General features: G+C 50.2%; 2 protein-coding genes across 4 annotated transcripts in view; one reads left to right on the top strand and one right to left on the bottom strand.

Moving 5' to 3' along the window:
* B4GALNT3 (beta-1,4-N-acetyl-galactosaminyltransferase 3) overlaps positions 1 to 9507 on the top strand; it is a 128103-nt gene extending 118596 nt beyond the window's left edge. For all 3 annotated transcript variants that reach the window (XM_024101968.3, XM_065582231.1, XM_065582242.1), the window contains 3 exons: positions 4177 to 4330; positions 5424 to 5550; positions 6336 to 9507. In XM_024101968.3, coding sequence (XP_023957736.2) covers positions 4177 to 4330; positions 5424 to 5550; positions 6336 to 6444 — 390 coding nt within the window. In that variant the 3' untranslated portion in view covers positions 6445 to 9507. The remainder of the gene's footprint in view (positions 1 to 4176; positions 4331 to 5423; positions 5551 to 6335) is intronic.
* A 1790-nt stretch (positions 9508 to 11297) lies between these two features.
* NINJ2 (ninjurin 2) overlaps positions 11298 to 22214 on the bottom strand; it is a 75084-nt gene continuing 64167 nt past the window's right edge. The window contains exons 2-4 of the mRNA XM_005287968.5: positions 19938 to 20169; positions 15791 to 15949; positions 11298 to 12445 (exon numbers count right to left, since the gene is read on the bottom strand). Of these exons, the coding sequence (XP_005288025.2) occupies positions 15813 to 15949; positions 19938 to 20169 (369 nt within the window). The 3' untranslated portion in view covers positions 11298 to 12445; positions 15791 to 15812. The remainder of the gene's footprint in view (positions 12446 to 15790; positions 15950 to 19937; positions 20170 to 22214) is intronic.

A 22214-nucleotide genomic window follows, 5' to 3' on the forward strand; every position in this document is an offset into this window, starting at 1 on the left:
TGGTTTTTACCTACAGGGGCCTGCCTGTACAGTTTCCCGTCTTCTTCAAAAAACTTCTCCCCCCCCTCCCTTCCTGGAGTTCCCTCCGAGATACACTGTCTTATACTTTCAAGGGAGGGGTCCGCCCTTTGTCTAGCTGCAAATTCCTGACAGACAACCCTTGAGATAGCGTCCCCGTCCCTGAGCACTGACTGCATCTCCCCTGCCCCCACCCCTGGGAGCCTGTTGTCCTCAGCCAGACAGAGGCCTGGCTCTGTCTCTCCCATATTTGGAAGTACCCCGCCCCCCTGCACTGTCCTGTCACTGAGACCTTCCCCCAACTCCCCTATGGGTTCCAAGGTCCCCGCCCCATCCCTGGGGGCTCCCTCTGAGTCACCCACTACCATGTTCCCTGGGGCAGGAGGGGTTGGCTGTTCAGCTGCATCAGACCTACAGTCATCAGCCGGAACAGCCTCCCCCTCACAGCCTTTCTTCATGCTGCGAGTTACCACACTAACAGTCCTAGTTCTGCTGAAAAAATCATTTCCCAGCAACATGTCCGCGGGGATGTCCTCGAGCATCCCCACCAGTAAATCCCTTTCCCTACCTTCCCATTCCACATGAACCTTAGCCAGGGGCACAGGGAACCTCTGTGGCCCCACCCCCTTAATGTGGGTCGTCTGCCCAGTCAGGACACTAGCGTCTGGGACCACACTCGGTCGAACCAGAGAGAACTGAGCCCCCGTATCCCTCCATCCCAGACACTCCATGCCATCAATCTTGACGACCTTGATGTGTTCCCTGTCCGCTTCACCAGGCCCCATGTCCACCAAGCTGGTGTGATAAGAGGTGGGGGTAGGGTGACCAGATGACAGGAAGAAAATATCGGGACACAAGGGGGGGGGGAGGGGGGGGGTCACTGGCGGAGCAAAAAAAACCAAAAAACCGAGTGCTGGTGTAAGGACACAAACAGCTCCCTCTCCCAATTCCCTACTGTGACCCAGTGCTGCTGGCAGTCGGGGGCGGGAGCTGAGAACAGCCCAGGGCTGCGGGCAGTCAAAGGAGATTATGCACCCTTCCTTAGGTATGCATACCTTCAGCCTCTGGTTTTTAGGAGGGGGGGGGGGGAGAGAAACCAACAGAAAACAGCTGAGTGCTGCCGGCAGTCAGACGAGAAGAAAAAAAAAAGCCGAGAACAGCTGAGTGCTGCCGGCAGCCCGGCAGAGAAAAAAAAAAAAAAAAAGCGGAGTGCAGCGTCCCGACCGAAGATCAATCGGGACGCGGGACAAATGCCTAAATATCGGGACGGTCCCGATTTTATCGGGACGTCTGGTCACCCTAGGTGGGGGTGCCCTCTGGGCCCTCAGGGCTGAAGGCAACCGAGCTAACATGGGACAAGGGAGGCTTACTCTCCTTCAATTTGGGACAGCTACTCCTCAGGTGCCCTGGGGAATTGCAGTGAAAGCACCTTCTGGGATCCCCGGCTTGTGTAGGAAATTTGGGACGAGTAACAGGAGAATGGGGGGGTGACTGCCCAGGCTCCTTTGTCCCAGACCCCGGAGTAAAACGGTGATTCTGCTTTCCCCCAACCTTATACCCCTCTGCCAGTGGTTTATGTTTGATCGCGGCTTGGGCCTGTTCATAAGAGTCAGCATACTCAGCTAATTCACCCACCGCATTTACCTTTTTGTCCCACAAATACTGTTTAACCTCATCACTGCACATATTCAGGAAGTGTTCCTGAGTAACCAGATCACACATCCCTTCAAAGCTGGTAATGCCTCTCCCCCGCACCCATTTATCTACCAAATCTCTCATTTCATTGGCATAAGCCACATTACTTAATCCAGATCCCCTCTTAAGGCTCCTGAATTTAACCCTGTAGGTTTCAGGTGTAACCTGAAACTGTTTCAAAACCAGTTCTTTAAATTTACCATAGTTTGAAGCATCATCAATAGGCATCTTATTGAATATGTCCAGAGCTCTGCCAGTCAATTTTGCTATCAATGTGGTCATCTTCTGATCTTCAGGGATGGCATGGAGGGTGCACAGTCTCTCAAAGGTGATGAAATATTCGGCAATATCGCTGGACTCATCATACTGTGGACATAGCCGCTCCCATTTATGGATTTTCGGGGAAGTGGAGCCAGCAGGGGGAGGGTTTCGTCTCTTTGACTCCATAACAGCCAGTTCATGCTTCCGGGCCTCCCTCTGGGCCTCCATAGCCCTCTCGTGGGCAGCTGCCTCTGCCTCCACTCTCGCTGCCTCGACCTCCATAGCTCTCTTGTGGGCAGCCTCTTCCCTTGCATGTTCTGCCTCCATGGCACTAATTTCTAATTGTCTTAGTTCCAGCCGTCTCTTATGTTCACTTTCTCTCTCTTTTGCTTCCAACCTGGTCAGCTTTAGTTTAATAGCAGCGTCACTGGTACTCATTGTCCTGCTTTCTCGTGCTGGGCTACAACCACTCTGCAGTTCACTGGAATTGAGATCACTGGTACTCATTGTCTTGCTTTCTTGTGCTGGGCCACAACCCCTCTGCAGTTCACTGAAACTGAGATGCACTCAGCTCAGGGGATTCTTAGTTAATAGAGAGTTTCCTTTTCTGTCCCTACTTCCCTTGCCCGAAATAAGCAAACAGAAAATAACAAACCAGTAACCACTTTGTCTGTTCTCCAGCCACCACACTTAAAATCACTACCAGTATCTCAAAGCAATCAACTATGCACAGATCCTGCTCGACTACGCCACTGTGACGGGTTGGATCACAGAAACCCCCTTGGGAGCTGCCACCCGATGTGCAAAGACTACCCCTGCTTCTGTTTTCCCTGCCAGCTCAGGACTCCAGCACCCTGTCTTGCTGAGCCAGACACTCCTGTTTGGCTCCACACACAGATCCAGGGTCTGAATCTCCTGTCCCAAAGCTGCAAGTTTACCTGAAAACAGCTCGCAGTAGTGCGCTTGTCTTTAGCACTCAGATGCCCAACTCCCAATGGGGTCTAAACCCAGATAAATCCGTTTTGCCCTGTATAAAGCTTATGCAGGGCAAACTCATAAATTGTTCGCCCTCTATAACACTGATAGAGAGAGATGCACAGTTGTTTGCTCCCCCAGGTATTAATACATACTCTGAGTGAATTACTAAATAGAAAGTGATTTTATTAAATACAGACAGTAGGATTTAAGTGGTTCAAAGTAGTAACAGACAGAACAAAGTAAGTCACCAAGCAAAATAAAATAAAATGCGCAAATCTATGCCTAATCAAACTGAATACAGATAATTTCCTCACCAGTTCCAGAGTGCTCCCTTTTACAGGCTAATCTCCTTTTAGCCTGGGTCCAGCAATCACTCACACCCCCTGCAGTTACTGTCCTTTGTTTCAGTCTCCTTCAAGTATCCTGGGGGGGGGTGGAGAGGCTCCTTCTTTAGCTAGCTGAAGACAAAATGGAGGGGTCTCCCCTGGGTTTAAATAGACTCTCTCTTGTGGGTGGAGACCCCCCTCCTCCCTCCTCTGCAAAGTCCAGCTCCAAGATGGAGTTTTGGAGTCACCTGGGCAAGTCACATGCCCCTGCATGACTCAGTCTTTGCAGGCCGACGCCATTGTCCACATGGCATCTTGCATGTCTCCAGGAAGACTTCTCATGTGGATTGGAGCATTCCAAGATGCATTGTTCCCCAAGTGTTTCCTGATCAGGTACTTAACCTGGTGAATTCCTTCCTAAAGAAGCTGACCAAATGCCTCACAGAGCTTACTTAGAAATCAAGCAAGCATACAGCCAGTTATATCATACATACATTTATAAACATCCCCCCATAAAGCCTTATGGGGTACGCTGTCACAGGACCCTACTGTGAAAGAGGATGAGACCCTGTGGATCTTGGACAGCTATGGGGCAACAATTGCTGGTTGGTGGTTGGCTTTTGCCTACCTGGGCTGTGAGAGAGGTGGGCATTGTAGTCTTTGGGTATAACTAGGATCATTCAGCAGGACTGGGTTGGAAAATTGCCCTAGTTCAACAGTGTTTACAGTAGGTAAAAGCTGCATAGTCCAGATTGTCGAAAGTGAGTGTAGGATACTGTGGCTGATAGTAGTGTCAGCGCGATGGTGCCCGCACACCAACCATGGATAAACTATGGTGCCAGGTCAGTGGCAGTGGATGAAATCTCCCTATGACTGATATCTGTGTGATTGGTTCCAGGATCCACACAGCATCATCTTCCTGTGTGATCTCCACATCCACTTCCCGGCTGGGGTCATCGACTCGATTCGGAAGCACTGCGTAGAGGGCAAGATGGCCTTTGCACCCATGGTTATGAGGTTGCAGTGCGGCGCATCTCCACAATGGCCTGAGGGTAAGAGGCCAGGGCTTTATGGCTCAGACCTGGGAGGAAGGTGCTTGTAGTCTGAAATACCCTCAGGATATGTTCCTTCACTATTGTCGGGGTCCTCCAAAATCTGGACCTTGTGGGTATTACCAGGGCCGCTAAGAGAGTGACTAGATGTAGGATTGGGTTTAACTGAGCTGAAATCTCAATGCCAGGTGCCAAGGGGATTGTTACTGTGCATTGTAGCGGAGTGTTAAGCAAGCAGAGCCATATAAGGCATCTGAGTGGTGTATTGATGCAGGATGCGTGAAGATTATGCTGGACACCATTTAGGGTCTTTTTATACACTTGGCTTCCTCAAGAAAATCCCTCCTCTCTCTCAGCTTCTCTCCCCTCACTCCAGCTCCTTCGTCTGCTCTCTTCTTTGCTTTCTGCTGTGGCCATAACTGTTCCCAGGCTCATCTCCACTGGGCCCACGACTGACCCAAAGAGGATTGATGCAAGGGCCACCAGAGCCACTGCCTTAGAGCGTCTCGCTTTGGTTTGAGCTCATTCATCTGTTTTCAGTGGGCATAGATCATCCCTGCTGAGAAGAGCTGAGAGACAGCAGGCCATGGGTCAGGGGGCAGCACAGCTGTACAGGTGCGCACAGTGCAGCACTGCTGTTAGGTACAGGTGGCCATCCAAGAAGGGAGTGCGGGACTTCCTGTGATTCAAAATCAGGGCAAAATTCCAGTTTCAGTATTAATACCCAGGGGACAGGGACAGACCCTCAATGTTGGGATAATACAGGTGAATTAGAAAGGATGTTGCTTTTACGTGAGAGGTGAGGGCATCTGTCAGAGCTAAAAGGAGCATGTGTTCTCTAGCCACTTTCAGAACCGGTTCTTGGGGTGCCCTAACGTTAACACCTTGTACCTTGGTGCTGGGTGTTAGATTTGTTGTGACTAGAAGTGCTGGGATTAGTTTGTGTGTCCCTCCCATTTCTTTGAATCAGTTATTGTCCCAGGGAAGTGTGATTGTTTGACTCTGTGGAATCACCAGGGCTGGGAATCTCCTGCTTCATTCAATAGTGGTTTAGGATGCAAGCATGGTTGATGACTTTTGGTTTTGTCTGCAGGCTACTGGGAGGTGAATGGATTTGGTCTCCTAGGCATATACAAGTCTGACCTGGATCAGATTGGAGGGATGAATACCCAAGAGTTCCGGGATCGCTGGGGAGGAGAGGACTGGGAACTCGTGGACAGGTGAGTGGAGACGTTCCACCAGCTCTGCCCATGCTGCGGTCCAGTAGAACAGTCCCCCTTGATTCTGAGGAGGCAGGGACAGAGAGAGAAGTGAGCTGGGATTCCTGCTGAAGTTGAGCAGTAAGAAATGAAGGTGACAAAGGTCACAGTGTGCATTCCCCATCAGTGGGCGACCCCCTGAGCATGTCCTCTTAAGCAACGCATTGGTTGTCAGAGCTCAGGGGGCTACTGTAACCAAATGCCTTATCATAGCCACTGACATAGGAGAGAGCTATCTCCAGAATCCTGGTACCTTCCTGCCACACCCTTGGCAGGCATTGGATAGATCAGACACATACAGATGCTCCCAGTGCATATTTTCGACCCCTTCCTGGTCTTTGAGCAGTGCTTAGTACTATGGGACCCTGATCTCAGCTGAGGCCTGTAGGCTCTATAATAACACACATAATAAAAGCCCAACAGGGCAGCTATTTGGAGTAAGGTCATCCGGGGCCATGGGGTGCAGTTACATTTTTTGAAAAGTTTGTGATATGAGGTATCCCTTTTCCTCACCCCTTCGTGCCAGATAGCTCTTTTGAATGCTGGACAAGTCCTAGACCTCATCAGCCCTTGGTTGTAGGCCTTAGCAATCTTTTGGGCCATTCTATTAGTGCAATGGTTTGGTATATGACACTGTACGGAGGAGACTTTCACACAGCCCTAGCCACCCTTACTGCCAACCCTTCCTTGGAGTGTCTTATTGAACTAATCTCCTCTTGAATTTTCTCCTCTTCCTTCCCCCACAGGATCATGCAGGCTGGCCTGGAAGTGGAACGACTGTCCCTGAGGAACTTCTTTCACCGATTTCACTCCAAGCGGGGCATGTGGAACCGACATCAGCTGAGGACACCGTAATGTTCGGCCACAAAGCTGCCCGGCAGAGCCAGCCACCGTTTTATCAGCGCATGCACCTCGCCTAGGCATGCAGCCGAGAGTACACACTCCTCTTCTCTCCAGAGTCATCCTAGGAGATCAGACTTACAGGTGCTTGTGAAAAGGGATGATCAGTGTATAGGAGTGGGAACTTATCTTTGGCACTCGTGAGCCATTGGGTCCCGGACATGGGGATCAGTGACTCGCTCTGTATTTGGGGGAGCCTTAGACAAGCGAAGGACTGGTTACCCCTGACACTGATGCACCTAGAGCCCCTGACAGATGGTACGATAGAAGTGGTGGCAAGCTGTCTGGAGTGTCTTGCATGGTGCTAATTTAAGAAAAGGAACAAATCCCAGTTACAACCAGAATGGATTATTTACAATAAAGCTGCTGCTTCTTTTGATACTTGAAAATCTCTGACACCCATGTCTTTGGACAGGGGACCAAAGGAACTTCTCTGAACTGTGTTGTGTCCTCATCCCCATGTACCAGCCCAGCCCAGAAAAGTCTGAGGAGCTGTTAGGCACTCTAGGCTGCCAGTGCTTAGCCCTATTTGCCACCCTTTCATCTAAATCACTGGGAAAATCTACACTCCTGTTCAACAAACCATGGGCTGTATCTGGAGACTCAAACACTTTTCCCTCATGAGAGACCCCATTTGCCTGCAGCTGGCTGGGGCTAATGTTAAGAACCCACTTTGGTTAGTTGTTTCCTGCCTGAGGCTCATGCTGGGTACTTGGAGAGGACAGGTGAGGCCATCTCAGTAGGCACTGGGAAGCCATATCGACAGCTGTAGCCCAGTCAGACAAGGGTGTGTCCCAGCAATAGCTGGGAACTCATAATAGATGGAAATGGAATATCTAATTGTCTGAAATATTGTATCTTTGTCAGTGAGAAGGAGAACTTTTCTGCTCCTCAGACCTGGTCTATAACACAGCATCTGGGGGTTAATTTAATAAGTTATGATTTCACAGTTGTTTTCCATGATAGATTCTACGTGTGTGAAGAACTATTTGTTTGCATAGTGGAAGAACAGGAGCAGTTCACAATGTTGCACTTATGGAAGGACCAGATGAGCCTTGGTGAGATGGACTTAGGATCTGGGGCTTGCACTGGTGACAGGACCATGGAAGTTTGGTGACTGCACTGATGAAAGGAGCTTGCTTTGGTGAAAGGAATATGGAGGGGACCTTGTTCAAACTCTGCCCAAACCTAGGGTGGAATCTTGTCCCCACCAAAGTCATAATTCAAGGACTGCAGAGATCCACCGCTTGGCTGGTATGGGCTAAGTCAGTGCTCCACCAACCATCAACCTCCAGGGTTGGGCAGGGCATGCTATGCAGAGTGGAGCAATGGTGAAAAATGTACAAGGGGCTACTGAGTCTTTTAATCCATTAAATATTTGTAGGACTGTAGCCATCTGGGATCTAAGAAGATGCAGTATCAAACCCTCTGCAAATCACAGCAGTCTTTGTAACTAGGGAAGGTACTTTTCATATTTAGAGACTGAGAAATAACACAAAAACAATTTTTGGAGGGGAAAAGAGGTGATAGATGAAAACTCTGTTTTTAGAAGTTTAATGATTTGGCAGTTGATTGTTTCTGACTGGAATAGTTGATACGCACCTTTAGTGCATGTCCTATCGTGCTGCTTTATTCAGGGGCTTGTGCACATACTTGCAGGGCATAACAAATCTCTAGTACTTGCAGACCCTCTCTCCAAACTCTGGATTCCTTGGGACGGCAAGTCTCATAGCATGTCTGAACTGGCTCTGTAAAGAAATTCATGTGGAATGGGGACTGGCTGGCCTAGAAGATAAGCAGTGGGATCCAATGAATTAGAAGTAGTACTTAGCACTTTTGAAGAAGAGTATCATTTTACCAATGGGGAAAGTGAAGCATGAAGGGTCGGAGACTGCCCCTAGGGCTCACAGTAATAGAGCTGGGCATATCAGAAGGGATACAATCCTTGCTCCATTAATATCAATGGCAAAACTCTCATTGACTTCAGTGGGATTAGGATTTCACCCGGGGTCTTCTGGTGCTCACTCAGCTATGCTCCTTCCTTTGTGCCTTTCAGCGAGATTGGTAATGATCAAAACTGTTCACTTCCTTAAGGGCTCTTTGGTTGTCTATGTGAAATAGGTGTAGAGTCTCAGTCCTATTCCTAGAGGACAATTATGCATACCACAAAAGCCACCATCACAATTGGCACTAGTTGGCAGCCTCAGCAGAGAATCCTCAGAGGGAATTCTCCATGGAGACTGAACCTGCCTGTCAGCCCTTGAAGTAGTCAGTAGAGGTCCAGGTTGAGATTGCCACTGGTTGTGGGGAAAGAAAGGAGTACCTGCTCCAGGGCTGTCAGGCCAGCATGAAATGCATACGAAAAAGTCAAGGGTTTAACCCCAAGGATGCTTCTTCTCCCCCACCCGCCCCAATCAAAATCAAGAACAGAGTGGAAGCTGAGGCTCATAGATTCTGGCTTACGTCACTCTGGTTTACGCAATGATGGGATTGGGGTGGGTCATGGGGTTCTCCTCTATCAGAAAGGAGACATGTCTCAGGAATGGCAGCTCCCCAGACATCACAAAAGGGCTACGGGGAGCCTGGCTTTACCAAAGTGGGGAAGTGGGCTTCTCCATAAACTCAATCTCTTTTCCACTGGCATTATTTGAAGGCATCCGGCCCTTTCCACTGCCTTGTGAACTCCATGATGGAAATTGTTTTGCAATCCAACAAAGGGCTTGGGAGAGAATGGGTTTTATCATGAAAGAATCTGTTGTGTGAACATGATGTGACTGTTTTGTCATTGTCTTTAATGTTTCCCTCATATGAATGTCTTGCCTTCTCTCATTGCTTGTAAATGTCTGAAATGTTATCCAGACACCGACGCCTGGTGTTTTAATTCTGTACTGTACCTCTGAATTCCACACCTTAAAGTGGCTTTGTGTCTTTAAGATGATTCCCAGGCCTCCCCTCTGTTAGGAGGGGGGGTAGGCTGGCACCGCAAGGGGTTTATAAATACAGTTTCTTCCTACAAAAGCTCACTTCTGTCTGTATGTTCCTCAGACATTTGCCAACAACACTCTTCAGTGATTAAAGGTCAAATGTTCCTCTCTTTGTCTCACCCAGCAAAAGACAATGTTAATCCATGGGATATAGATCACTCTGTACCCCAGCAGGGGTGCTGCAGAGACCAACACAAAGGGGGGGGGGATTCAGGGGTCAGATCATGATCTGTTTTTTCCCCCACTCAAGCAATGGGGGCTGCAGGGAATGGGACAGGAGGACATAGAGGAGTTTCTCTCCTATTAATCAGGGCTGCATCACAGGAAATGGAACAGAACATTGATACAGGCTAGATTTCCACCTCAAGCAGCAAGGAGCACTATAATGATAGACCAATCTCTGCCTCAGCCGGCAGGGGCCATCTCATGGAGTAAGGTGCAGGAGGGAACACAGAGCTTAGCCCATTCTCTGAGAGAGACAATGGACAAATATTAGATAAGTTCTTTCCTAGACATTGTTTATTTAAAAGGTTGGTTTTTTTTAAATAAACAACCTCCTTGCTGCCTATGGGAGTGCAAGCAGGTCAGAACAGAGCTGAGGTCTGATACATAGAAGTGAGAAGGCAGCCAGGAGTGCCAATGCTCCTGACTCCATGATCGAGAGGTGATAAAGGGCAGCACTGTGTGCTGGTCTCCTGCGGTGTCATGTTCAGTAATGGGAAGCAGTCCCCACACAAATATGCCTCACATGCAGCACTATATGGCTTGGCATCTCTGTGAGAGAGAAGGACATCCAAGTTAACTTTTGATGATGGAGAGTCCCTCACCTCTTCCTCCTCTGCTGAGTCATTTGTCTGACATTCAGCCATTACTGCTCTGCCCCTGACTTTGTGAAGCAGACTGTGGCCATGAGGGAGTGGGTGGATTGGCACCTGAGAAAAGGATATAAAGCTTGTCACCTTTGCCTAAACCCAGTCAGGTCAGTAGTGGTTGAAAGACATAACCTGATAGTTCCTTGGTGGCCTGTGTGAAATAGCCTCACTCTAGCTGCTAGTGGGGAAATATCCACCTCATAAATCCTCACTGCTGCTAGCAGCTTCTTGGCTGGCTCCATAGAGAGGCCAAGGTGTGAAATAAGCACAGAGAGCAAACAATCCTCTAACTTTTAGAGATGGTGCCTCTAGCACGTAGATGAGGCAGCTTTAGTGACCCCGGGCAAAATAAACAAAGATGGATGACAACAAAGTAATCATTAATATTATTGTGTGTATAATCTGAAGCAAGAAAATCTAAACAGTCTATCATGGCTACTACTAAGAAATACCTACATAAGACTTTTGCCTATAGAAGAACACTCAGAAGGATCAATAGGCAAAATCCTATAAGGCAAATTACTGGAGAGTTAGGAATGTAATGATGCCCCTGCATTTCTACAGTCAGCTAATTTGTGGGTGGAACATGCTATAGAAATGTCATTTGGCCCTGTCTCCAGGATGAAGCTAACACCTCTGATTTAAATTGAAATGCAACAGAGTAGATTTCTGGAAGGAGATCTGAAAAGTCAAACACACAGGAGGTCGGCTCAGCTTGTGGGAGGTAAACAGTGACACCAGCCAAAGTCATGTCAGCAACAGCCATATTAGCAGTATCCAGTATCTCTTAGAAGCTCTTCTGAGGAGAATATGTGAATATCATCATGCAATTGCCGTTGCCTTGCCTTTCCTATCCAACTGTGATGGGAATGTACACGATGTCAACCTTAGGAATTTTCTATCGGTTTATTGGATACATAGGATTTCACCCATATTGAAATCTGACTCTGTCTTTGAGTGAAAAATCATTTAATAAAGAGGAAAACATAGTACTCAAGTATGCAAATAACTGACAAGTCAAAAATATCCAATTTTTGAGTGTGACACCAATAATCCAAAAATCAGGCTGCCAGAAAGAATCTGCTAATTCAGAATGATCTGAAGATGCACAACCTCAAAGCAGTAATTAAAAAAAAAATGTAAAACCACTTTCCAACACATTAGAATTCTCACAGGACTAGCAGGATAAAAATCATGTATTTAATAGCATACCTCTTACTGATAATACCTTTAATTATAACACCAAAAAAGATTTAAACCCAGTTTACTCTTGAACATGTATATGCTGTTTGTTTACTTTTTGCACCTCAGTTAATGTAGACAAGTGAAGCTAGACTGGTCTGTTTCACTTTCTGTGTTTAGTGAGCTTCATTTCCTATTTCTCCTACAGTACCGCCATGTTATCCATAGAGGATTTCTAACAAGGTCCTTGTGGTGGTATCTAAGCATAGTATCTATTTGCTGTGGGGTTTAGGTTTCCTGCACTGCAGAGGAATATTTAATGGTTTTCAAAAAAGCATCTCATTTGATTTTTTTAAGCAACCTTGAAGAAAACATTTTTATTCCTATTAGTAGTCATAACACACACACACCCGCTCCTTTCCTCCCACAAAAACAATCAACCAACCAACCTATATTTGAGACATAAGCTGTTTGATAGTGTTACTTTAAATGTTGCCGTTACAAAATATCTGGACACGGTATGGTTACTTTTGCTTACCAAATAAATATAACTCAGTCTAGAACTCAACCCCCTGTAGAAAATTAGTTAATATTGAATATGAGAAGCAGAGAATTAAAATTAAAGAAAAGTTGTTGTTACCTATGCACAGGAGCATGTTTGGAAAATGCTTTTTTGCAACTTTTTGTGAAGCTCTCTAGAAATCACTGCACAACTTGCACTAGCGTTGAAAAATCAATGGAAATTTCATTCCTGCAAAGCTACACATGCTTTATACAAACAACCTGCATAAAATATTTTACAAACAATTTTTAAAGAGTAATTCAGGCATTCTGTGTCTCCACTCAGCTGGTAGGATTCTGCTGAGGTCAGTAAAAAATTGAAGGAAGGGACCCTAAAGCTGGTGCCACACACACAACCTGCAAGAAAAACAAAAGATGCAAGATAAGAATCCACTAGGTTCCTCAGGTCAGCAAGTATTTCATAGAAGTTTCATAAGCAGGATCCCAGGAGAGCTTTCCCTCTACCCTCTGCCTGTGTTACCTATTGCAATCCATTCCCCCCCTCCTCACACACAAAAACACACCCCATCTACAGGGCCATTCCAAGAAAACATGCCACCATTGTAACATTTTTTCATTCTATTTGCCCCAAGTTTCCTTAATTCATACTGGATCTCAAGCTAGGGTGACTGCCTGTCCCTTATTTTAAGGGATGTCCCTTGACCATTTTAAACATTGAAGCTTATGATAATTACATTGTAAACTTGAAGGCAGTAGAAACATACACTTGAGAGAAAATACATGTTATGCTAAGGGAAATGGCGGTTTCCCTAAAATGTCCCTTAAAATAAAGCATTGTTCCTTAGTTTTCATGTAGTTTTCCCTTATTTCCAGCCAGCAAAGGTGATCACCCTATCCCCATCTCTTCTAGCACGGCATCATTCTAGTCCAGTAGGATGACTTCTGTGCTTGTAGTTAACATGCGCATAAGTGTTTGCAGGATCAGGGCTTATGGTAGCATTTAGAGGCCTTACAATGCTATTTCGTGCTTTTCAAGCTGAAGAATCTCAAAGCATTCTATGAACCAGTCCTGACTGATTCCTATGGAAGTAAAACCCAGAGAGGGGAGTTAAAAATGTTGCATGGTTCCCTGTGTATTAATCTGTAGGGGTTGCTCTCTATCACACTCAAAGGGGAAGGTAATTGCCGCCGCAATAAATATGGCATTCAGCCCCTAAATCCCACAGATCTCGCAAAATCCAAAGCCAGTGCCATCTTCATGGAAGCCTTGTGCCTCTGCACTGAATCCAGGATCCCACCTCCCTCTCCAATCCAAATTTCCGTGAGACTCTCCTGCTGGCCATTGCCCCAGCATCCTTGGGGGTTGGGTGACCAGATGTCCGATTTTTAAAGGGACAATCCCATATTTAAGCCCTCCTGCAGGTGTCCCAACTTTTTCTTAAAAATGGGCAAATTGTCCCATATTTTCTGTCTCTCCTGCCCTCCTCTCCCCCATCAGTACTGGCAGATCCTGCTGCTGGCCAGATCCCGGCTCGCCAGCCACTCACCCACCAGCGGTGAGTGGGGGGTCCAGTGGCTGATGATGGGGGTGGGTGTGCAAGGCTGGTGGCGGAGCGAAGATGCAGTGCGTGGCACCGGCCACTCTCCCTGCCGCTGGTCCATCAGCTCAGCCCCTGCTGCGTGCCAGCTCTCAGCCAGCAGGGCCACCCCCCCATCCCATTCCCGGCTGGCACTGTCTGCGTGCTGCAAGCTGTGGTGGCTGGTGAGTGTGGGCAGCCACCAGGCAAGGGCTGGTTACGTGTTGCCTCTGCTGTCCACCCATCGGCCCTTTACGTTCTCCCCCTCTCGCTGTCCTCTCCCTGCTTTGCCCCTTCACCTCCCCCCCAAGGCCTGCAGCTCCTCCATATCCCAGCCCCTGGCACATCCTGCCCCCAGCACTGTGTGGAGAACCAGCCCCAGGTCGGAGCACTCAGCTCACGCAGCCTGGCAAGCAGGCTCCTTCCTTCCCCAACTGCCTCTGGCTGGGCTGGCATCCTGGGAAAGCCCAAGACCCTCGAGCCTGGGGCGCTGGCCAGGAGGAGACAAGCCCTGCATGTGCCAAAGCCATGCACAGCGCAGGCACAGGGAAGCCTCTCCACCCCTCAGCTAACTCTGGAGCGGCACGGGAATGATTTTCAGCCTGTTTACACCCCGAACCTGCAGGCTCCACAGCAGCCACTGGGGAAGGGGCTTAGCACCCTCTTCAAACCCACCCCTCACCCCAGCCCTGGTTCCTGCCTCCAGGGAGTGTGGGACTGCTCCATTCCCTAGGCACCCTCCCCTGTTGAGCCACCTCTCTGGCCTGGTTCACTGAAGCCCCTGCAGTCAGGTTTCCTAGGCCCTGGTGCACAATGCATCCTTTGGGCTTAACCCCTTCCTGCCTGCACTGTAGTTTGGGGACCAGAGGCAGCTGGGTTAGAACGGTGGCCAGCCTGGTGGTGTTAGCTGCCTTTCAACACTGTGCAGGCAGGAATGGACAAGCTGCTTCCAGCCACACATGTGGGGGTGGAGGGAAGAGAAGCTCTGCAAAGACACGGACCAAGTCATCCCTCCTCCTCCTCCCTGGCAGCTGGAAGCAGCTCCTGTCCCTTCTGTCCTGCACAGTGCTGAAAGGCTGCTGCTGGCCACATTCTGGTGTGAACCCTGGTAGGAATCTGGGGAGGGAGGGTATGTGACCCTACATGCCCTCTGCCCATGTGTTGCCTTGGAAAGACAGAGTGCCAGGTACCAGGAGAGGCGGGTCTGTCCCAGGGGCTCAGCCAGGCATGGAGGGCAGAGAGCGCCAGGCAGGGAGGGTTGGGTCGGGTCGGTCACACACACACACACACACAGACACACACACACAGTATGAGAGAGGTGTGTGTGTGTGTGTGAGACCTCTCCCCGTGTGTGTGTGGCGGGGGGGAAGGGGACGGGGAGGGAAGTGTGTGTGTCACCCCTCCCCATGTGAACCCTAAAGCCTTAAAGATAAGACGGTAAATAAAAAGAATCCAACTAAACAGTATTTCTTTTTAACAGAGGCTCAGGCAACTTGATGTTAATTTGAATGTTTGTACAATTGATTGCCACTGAACTTGCTTGAATACAAGTAATTTTACCAGGTGTCCCATATTCAGTATAGGCAAATATGGTCACCCTATTGGTGGGAACCATTAAGGCAAGAGGAATAAGGGTCAAAAATCAGATTCTTAAAATGGCCACCACCATCACCAAATAGCAATGGCCATTTTGAAAAGCTCCCTCCCTACTGCCTCTCTTTCCTTCCACCACCCTTGCCAGCATTGGTCCCTCTTCTGATCTTTCCCACTGCCTGAATAGCTCTTGGGAACCAGGTCCTTTCCCACATACATGCCACACCTTCCTTTCCACTGTCTGACTCCCCTCCCATAGTACCTATCATGATCCAGGTTGGGATTTGCTATCTGCTGGACACCAACTGCTGCTACCAGATATCTGATGAATCCCATAAATGTGGACTCATGACATCCTTGCTTTAGAGACGGAGCAAGGAAATTCCTTTTCCTGAGAGATCCTGTCACACAGCCCAGGCTTCCCATGGGACAACACTATTCACAAAGGGGCCATGTGTGTATGTGTAGGGCTGTCCCCCACCTTCCCTTCCACTACAGCATTGATGATTTCTGAGACCCTTTGACTGCCGAAGCAGTTGTGGGTGGTAGTGGACCCTCATCCCTTCATTACCTGATTCCCTTGCTCTCCAGGCCTAGAGACCAGTCTTCTGCACACCAAAGCCGGTGATGAAGATGTTGAGGATGACGGTGATGAAGATCAGAGCCGTGGCAACATTATTGAGCACGTTCAGGCGGTGCTGCTTTGACACATCATTCAGGTTCAGCCGAGCTGAGACACAGCACAAAACAAAGGGAGAATTGAAAACTGGCTCAAAGCCTCATGGCCTAAAGGAACCATGTCCTGGGCAGACTGCTGAACACACGTGAGGTAGTGGCATCAAGTTGTCCCAGGGATTGGAGGTGGGAGGATGATTTTATTAATACTACAGTACAGGGTTTGTGAGTGGGGGTGGGGAGTGAGGGAGCAGAACAGTGTAAGTTAACCAAGAGGGGCCTAGTTTTCTGAAGCACACCCACAGCTCCCAATGATGTCAATCTGACAATCAGGCCCTACATAAATAACAAGGGAGTTACTGCTGTCTATAGTCCAGGCTCATGCTCCATTGTCATTCCTCACAGCGCCAAACAGGAGCGCACACAAGTGCTGAGAATGACAGGCCTTTGTTTATCAGCTGAAGGGAGGCTCCAGGCCTGATGGGGTCTGTGGAGACTTTTGCCAAGTAAGACCATGTCTACGCTAGAAACACTAGAGCGGCATAGCTGCCGCTGTGCTGCTGCAGCGCTGTAGTGTAGACTCTTATTACAGTGACGGAAGGGGGGGTCTCCTGTTGCTATGGTAAATCTGCAAATTTTTCACACCCCTGAGTGACCTAGCTGGGTCAACCTAACTTTCTACATGGCCCAGCCCGGCGGTGCAAGGAAGGGCTCTTGGCATCCTGGGAGGAGGCAATGGGAGGCTTTTAGACACATGATAGAGGCACTGGTGTGCTTGTCAATGAGGGTCAGGAAAGGTTTCCACAAGTGGTGAGGGCACTGAATGAGGTGGCAGTAGGAGGGGAAAGGTGCTTAGGGAGAGCTGGCTCCTCGAGCTCCTCCTTCAAAGTGGGTGTGTGGAGAAGGGGGCCAGAGCAGGTGTGGGAGGCCCTGGAGATGGGTGTGCTGACAGAGCAGGCACCCTGTAGTGAGGCAGAGTGGCCTCCCTCTGAGCCTGAGGGGGCGGAACTGCCCCATGCCCCTGGTGAGCAAAGTCAAGACAGCCCTGCCCTCTGTGCTGGAAGCAGGGGGCGGGACAAGACGGGCCGTCAGCTCAGTTGCTGTACCTTGCCGCTGAACTCTGGACCAGGGACCGAGCTGTGCAGTGCCCTGCCCCTGGAGGAGACTGATTGTGGAGAGGAGTTGCTGGGATTGCCATCCTCCATTTACCCTGAGGAGCCTGAGGACCCATGGACTATGGAGCTACGCCAAGGATGGGCGGTAGGAAGTAGCCACGGGGAACCAGACATTAGTCCGGTTGTGTTGCCGGGAAATGAGTCAGCCCCTCTTGCCCCTGTTCGCAACCCCCCAGGCTGGGAGCAGGGCCTGCAGCTTTGGGGGGTGGGGCATGGACTGGGTAAGAAGGCTGCAGCTGCAACTGGGGGTGGGTTTGAGAGCAGGGATGTGGCCAGGGGCCAAGGCTAGGGGCAGGAGCAGAGCCACAGCCAGCCTGCAGTGGGGACTGGCAGCTGGGCCTGTGGCCGGGTGCGGAGCTGCGGCCGGGGCTGAGGCTGGAGATGGGGCCAGGCACAGGGACAGGAGTTGGGCCATAGCTTGGGGCAGGGTTGGAGCAGAGCTGGTGGTGGGGAGGGGCTGGGTGGTGCTCCTTCCCTGCCCCCCAGGGGGGCTGGCCCGGGCCCGCTATGCTCTCCGAACGTTCCTCTGCACCCACCTAGGGGAGTGTGCCCCACAGTTTGGGGACCTCTGCCCTAGACTGTGACTGCTGTCTGCTCCAGCCTGAAGTCTGAAGCTAAAGCTAAAGCCTGAGCCCCAGGTGTTAATTAGGGTTACCATTCGTCCGGATTCCCCCGGACATGTTCAGCTTTTCTCAGTTAAAAATAGCGTCCGGGGGGAATTTGTAAATGTCCGGACTTCCCCTCATGTAGAGCGTGCGCGGCTGACAGGGCAGCCAGCCGGATGGTGCCACTTGCACTGGGCTCCGGCAGCCAGAGAGAGCCCCTTCCTCCGCTTCCCCCTCCTCTCCCCTGCAGCTGAGATCACTCACTCACTGCATTCGCAGATCGCCGGACATTCGGGCCTCCGGCAGTCTGGAGCTCCTCCCCTTGCCCAGCGCGCTGCTCCGCAGCACTCTGTGAGGGCGGGAACCGGGCTATGCGCTCCGTGGGGGAGCGCGGCAGTGTGTTGGGCTGCGCGTTTTGAGCAGCACAGTAACGGGGCCAGGGTGTCGGAGAAGGAGCAGGGACGTTCTGGAGGGGGCAGTCAAGAGACAGGGAGCAGGGGGAGGGTTGGATGGGTTGGGAGTTCGGGGGGGGCTGTCTGGGGGTTGGGGGTGTAAGGTTTTGGGCAGTCAGGGTACAGGTAGAGGGTAGGGTCCTAGGGGGGCAATTAGGGTGGGGGGGTCTCAGGAGGGGGCAGTTAGGGGACAAGGAACCGGGAAGCTTAGGTAGGGGGTGGGGTTCTGGAGGGCAGTTAGGAGCAGGGGTCCCAGGAGGGAGCAGTCAGGGGACAGGGAGCAGTGGGGGTTTAGATGGGTCAGGAGTTCTGGGAGGGGGGACTGTCAGGGGGTGGGGAGTGGTTGGATGGGGCGTGGGAGTCCCTGGTGTCTGTCTGGGGATGCGGGTATGGATAAGGGTTGGGGCAGTCAGGGGACAGGTAGGGGGTAGGATCCTAGGGGGCCAGTTAGGATGGGGGGAGGGTCTCAGGAGGAGGCAGTCAGGGGACAGGTAGGGAATAGGGCCCTAGGGGGCCAGTTAGGCTCCCAGGCTCCGGCTGCGCTGGGGAAGCGCCCGGCCGGGGGCAGGGTCTGGAGGTCTGGGGCTGCCCAGCAAACCGTGAAGCCGGTAGCGCTCGGGCAGCTCCGCTCTTCAGCTGCACAGAGCTGAGGTGTCTGGAGGGAGCAGCAGCAGCCGCCGCCGCGGGGGAATCCGCCTGCAGCTCCCCCCAGACACCTTAGCTGTTCAGCTGAAGAGTGGAGCTGCCCGAGCACTACCGGCTTCATAGTTTGCCGGGCAGCCCCCAGACCTCCAGACCCTGCCGGGCACTTCCCCAGCGCAGCCGGAGCCCGGGAGGGGAAGTGCCCAGCCGGGGGTGCAGGGTCTAGAGGTCTGGGGGCTGCCTGGCAAACCGTGAAGCCAGTAGCGCTCGGACAGCTGTTTTGCGGCTGGGAGGGAGCAGGGGGAATGCCGGGCGCTCAGGGGAGGGGGCGGAGTTGGGGCGGGGACTTTGGGGAAGGGGCGGAGTTGTGGGCGGAGAAGGGGCGGGCCCAGGGCCCAGTGGAGTGTCCTCTTTTTTTAATGAGGAAATATGGTAACCCTATGTTAATTGCTGTCTACCCAAGCCAGGAGGCTTTGGCTAAAGACTGCTCATTGCTCTGCCCTGCCTAGATGGCCAGATCTACAGACTGTGTAAATTGTCTCTTGGACTAAAGAGTCCCTGTTACTCTGCCCTGACCAGAGGGCCAGAGCCCTAGTCTGCTAATTGACTGCTTGCTGTTTGATGTTGTGAGGCAGGGTAGCCTCCCTCTGAGTCTGACAGGGAGGAGGACCACAGAACCACTACAAACCACAATAGCAAGGGGCCTCTGGGCACACGTCTAGGACCAGCTGAAACACTAGGGACCCCAGTTAGCTATTGTACACACATCACAAGGACAGATTTGGGATCAATTAAATGAGGGTTGGATAGAACCGCAGGCTGAATCATTCTGTTAGGCCACAAGCCAGGGACAGTATGGAGGAGGGCAGAGTGCAAAGATGTGGTGCAGGTCACTCTGGGGAAGTGCAACATGAAGGGGTGCAGTGTGGGGAGATGGCAGAAACAATTCCCCATCCCTAGTACAGGGGTGCAGTGATGGGAAAGCAGAGGAGTGAAGGAGTGGTAAAGCTCGAGGCTAAGATGGAGAAGGAAGAAATGCATTTGCTGGTAGATTCTCTAATTTGAAGGAGAAATAATGTGGGTCTTTGCACCAGCCACCCCATTCCTCCTTTCATGACCCCGAATGCTGCTGACAGTGGAGGCAAACAGAAGCTCAGAAGATATCTTACCAATGATGATAAGAAGAATTCCAATCACCACCTGGAAGAAGAGAGAGATGCTGATGAGCGATATCAGGGTGGCATAATACTGGAATGAAACCTCCTGCTCCAGCACCGCTTTGAGTTGTGTGACATTGGCCATGAACAGCGCCACATCCAGCATGCTTTCTGCCACACTCTTCTTAGTTGCATAGTGGTTGATGTTGATTGGATTGTCCCTCCTTGAGCCAGGATTCCCCGCCTGGGTAGAAGGGAGAGTGAGAGTAAGATTCCTAAGCAGACTGGCCAGTCCATTCTGGCTTGAGTGTTAGCCCCACCAAGGGGGTAAATCTAGAAAGCTTTCAGAAGGCACATTCCATGAACCTGAAAGGCAGAAAATTTAAAACTGTTAAAGGAAACCCTTCTTCCAGCCTCCCCCACCACCACAATTGGCCTGTGGATCTCATTGCCACAAGATAATTGTGGAGACCACAAATTTAGCAAGATTAAAAAAAGAATTGGACATTTGTATGATTAATAAGAATAGCCAGTGTTAGTCATATGGCTTAACAAAACCCAGGAGTTATGAAAGAAGGGATATTTAACCCTCATTCTTCAAGGCACAAAGCAACCTTACATTAATGGGGGATTAGGGAACAATATTCCCCCATGGACAAGGTACTCCATGTCTTCCTACAGCAGGGTTCTTACACACCTTCCTCTGAAGCATCTGGTGCTGGCTGCTGTCAGAGACAGGATACCAGACTTGATGGACTATGGGTCTGATCCAGTCTGGCAATTCCTATGTTCCTACTCTTGAAACAATTACACTCCACTCATCCGAACTGTCAGCAGTTTTAAAACACAGACACACAAGGTCTGTAGATGTATGTCAGCCTCTGCAGGGAGCAGAAGAGGCACGGAGTGATGGGTACACTTGTAAATATACCAGATACTAGCCAAGCTGTCAGAGAAACTGGGACTTGCGGTCTGTGAGCTGCAGCTTTGTAGTGGACATGAAGGCAGCTGTGGGATGATGCATTTTAGGGCTTTCTGGGCCACATTCGGCCTGCAGATTGCACCTTTGGCTACCCCAACTTAATAAAGAGCACAAAGGAGAAGAGCCAGCTACTACTACACCCAATCAGCGCCTTCCTCTCCCTTGCCTTTGTCAGCCATCCTGACTGAATTCTGAGTTCTGCAGCTTGTTTAGACTCATTGCCCTGACTCAAATGGCCATTGGCCCGGGAGAGTATGAGAGACAAGCAGGGGCGGAGAAGAAGATGATGATCTTTAATTAAATATTCACTGGGAGCATGGTGACATGGTAGCAAATCTCAATTGAAGGAAAGAGCCAAGATCTTGACGGATTGGAATATATCAGCAGAACACCATAGCAGAGTAAAGGAAAGAGATAACTAGTTGAAATCTGTAGCATGCTGGACTGCAGTTCTGGAAAACACAGGCTGTTTCTCACCCATATCCACCAGAGCCTTTAGAAAGCTGGAAAATCAGCCACCTCATGATTTTCTGACTACATGGCCTTTACTGAACTCCCCGTTTTGAGTTTACCACCTTATCTGAGCTTTTCCTCGTAGGCTCTCCCATTAGCTGGCCCATTAAGTCTATGGGAGAGAACCAGCTGCAGCCTGAAGGTGATCATTTAGTTCCCTGAGCTGTAGGCTGTTGATCCCTCTCTCCTGGCAGGAGAGTACTCTTGTGACACAATAGGATATGTCTGTATCAAATTATGAGCTCTTTTTGTAGAGATGTTGACAGCTAGGCTAACCTTGTCTAAGGGCAACTTATCGTATTGTGTTCCAGCCAGCGGCCCAGCTCAGGAGAATTGTTTAACACCTCATTGAAGAACTATACTAAGAGCCATCACACAGCAAGCTAGGGTCACTGATTTTGTTTGTCTCTCAATTATTGACCCACTCCCAGGAAGCAATGGTTTTTCTACATGAGCCCACGTGGGGTGGGGACACAGACCTGACTGCTGGATCCGTATCTACACCATCTGTCCACATGGCTCAGAGACAGAGGCTCTATTTAAGAGCAGGGGTCTTCTGCTCTGTGCAGGCAGGGGGGGCCATATTGAAGTACTGGCAGGAGACATTGGGCAGGAGGGACTCCGTGCATGCTGAAACACTGCTGACCCTTGGACTCAAAAGAAGGGGTGAGCTCAGACTAGTGGAGGGTGCATCTGAGAACTCTTATTATGTCTAATGTTCTGTAACTCTCAAGTGCTTTAAGATTAAAGACTGTCGTTAAGAAATTCGTTTGCTAAGCCTGTGTTCCTTGATT

The sequence above is a fragment of the Chrysemys picta genome, chromosome 1 (genome assembly GCF_011386835.1).
Source record: "Chrysemys picta bellii isolate R12L10 chromosome 1, ASM1138683v2, whole genome shotgun sequence".
NCBI lineage: Eukaryota > Metazoa > Chordata > Testudines > Emydidae > Chrysemys > Chrysemys picta.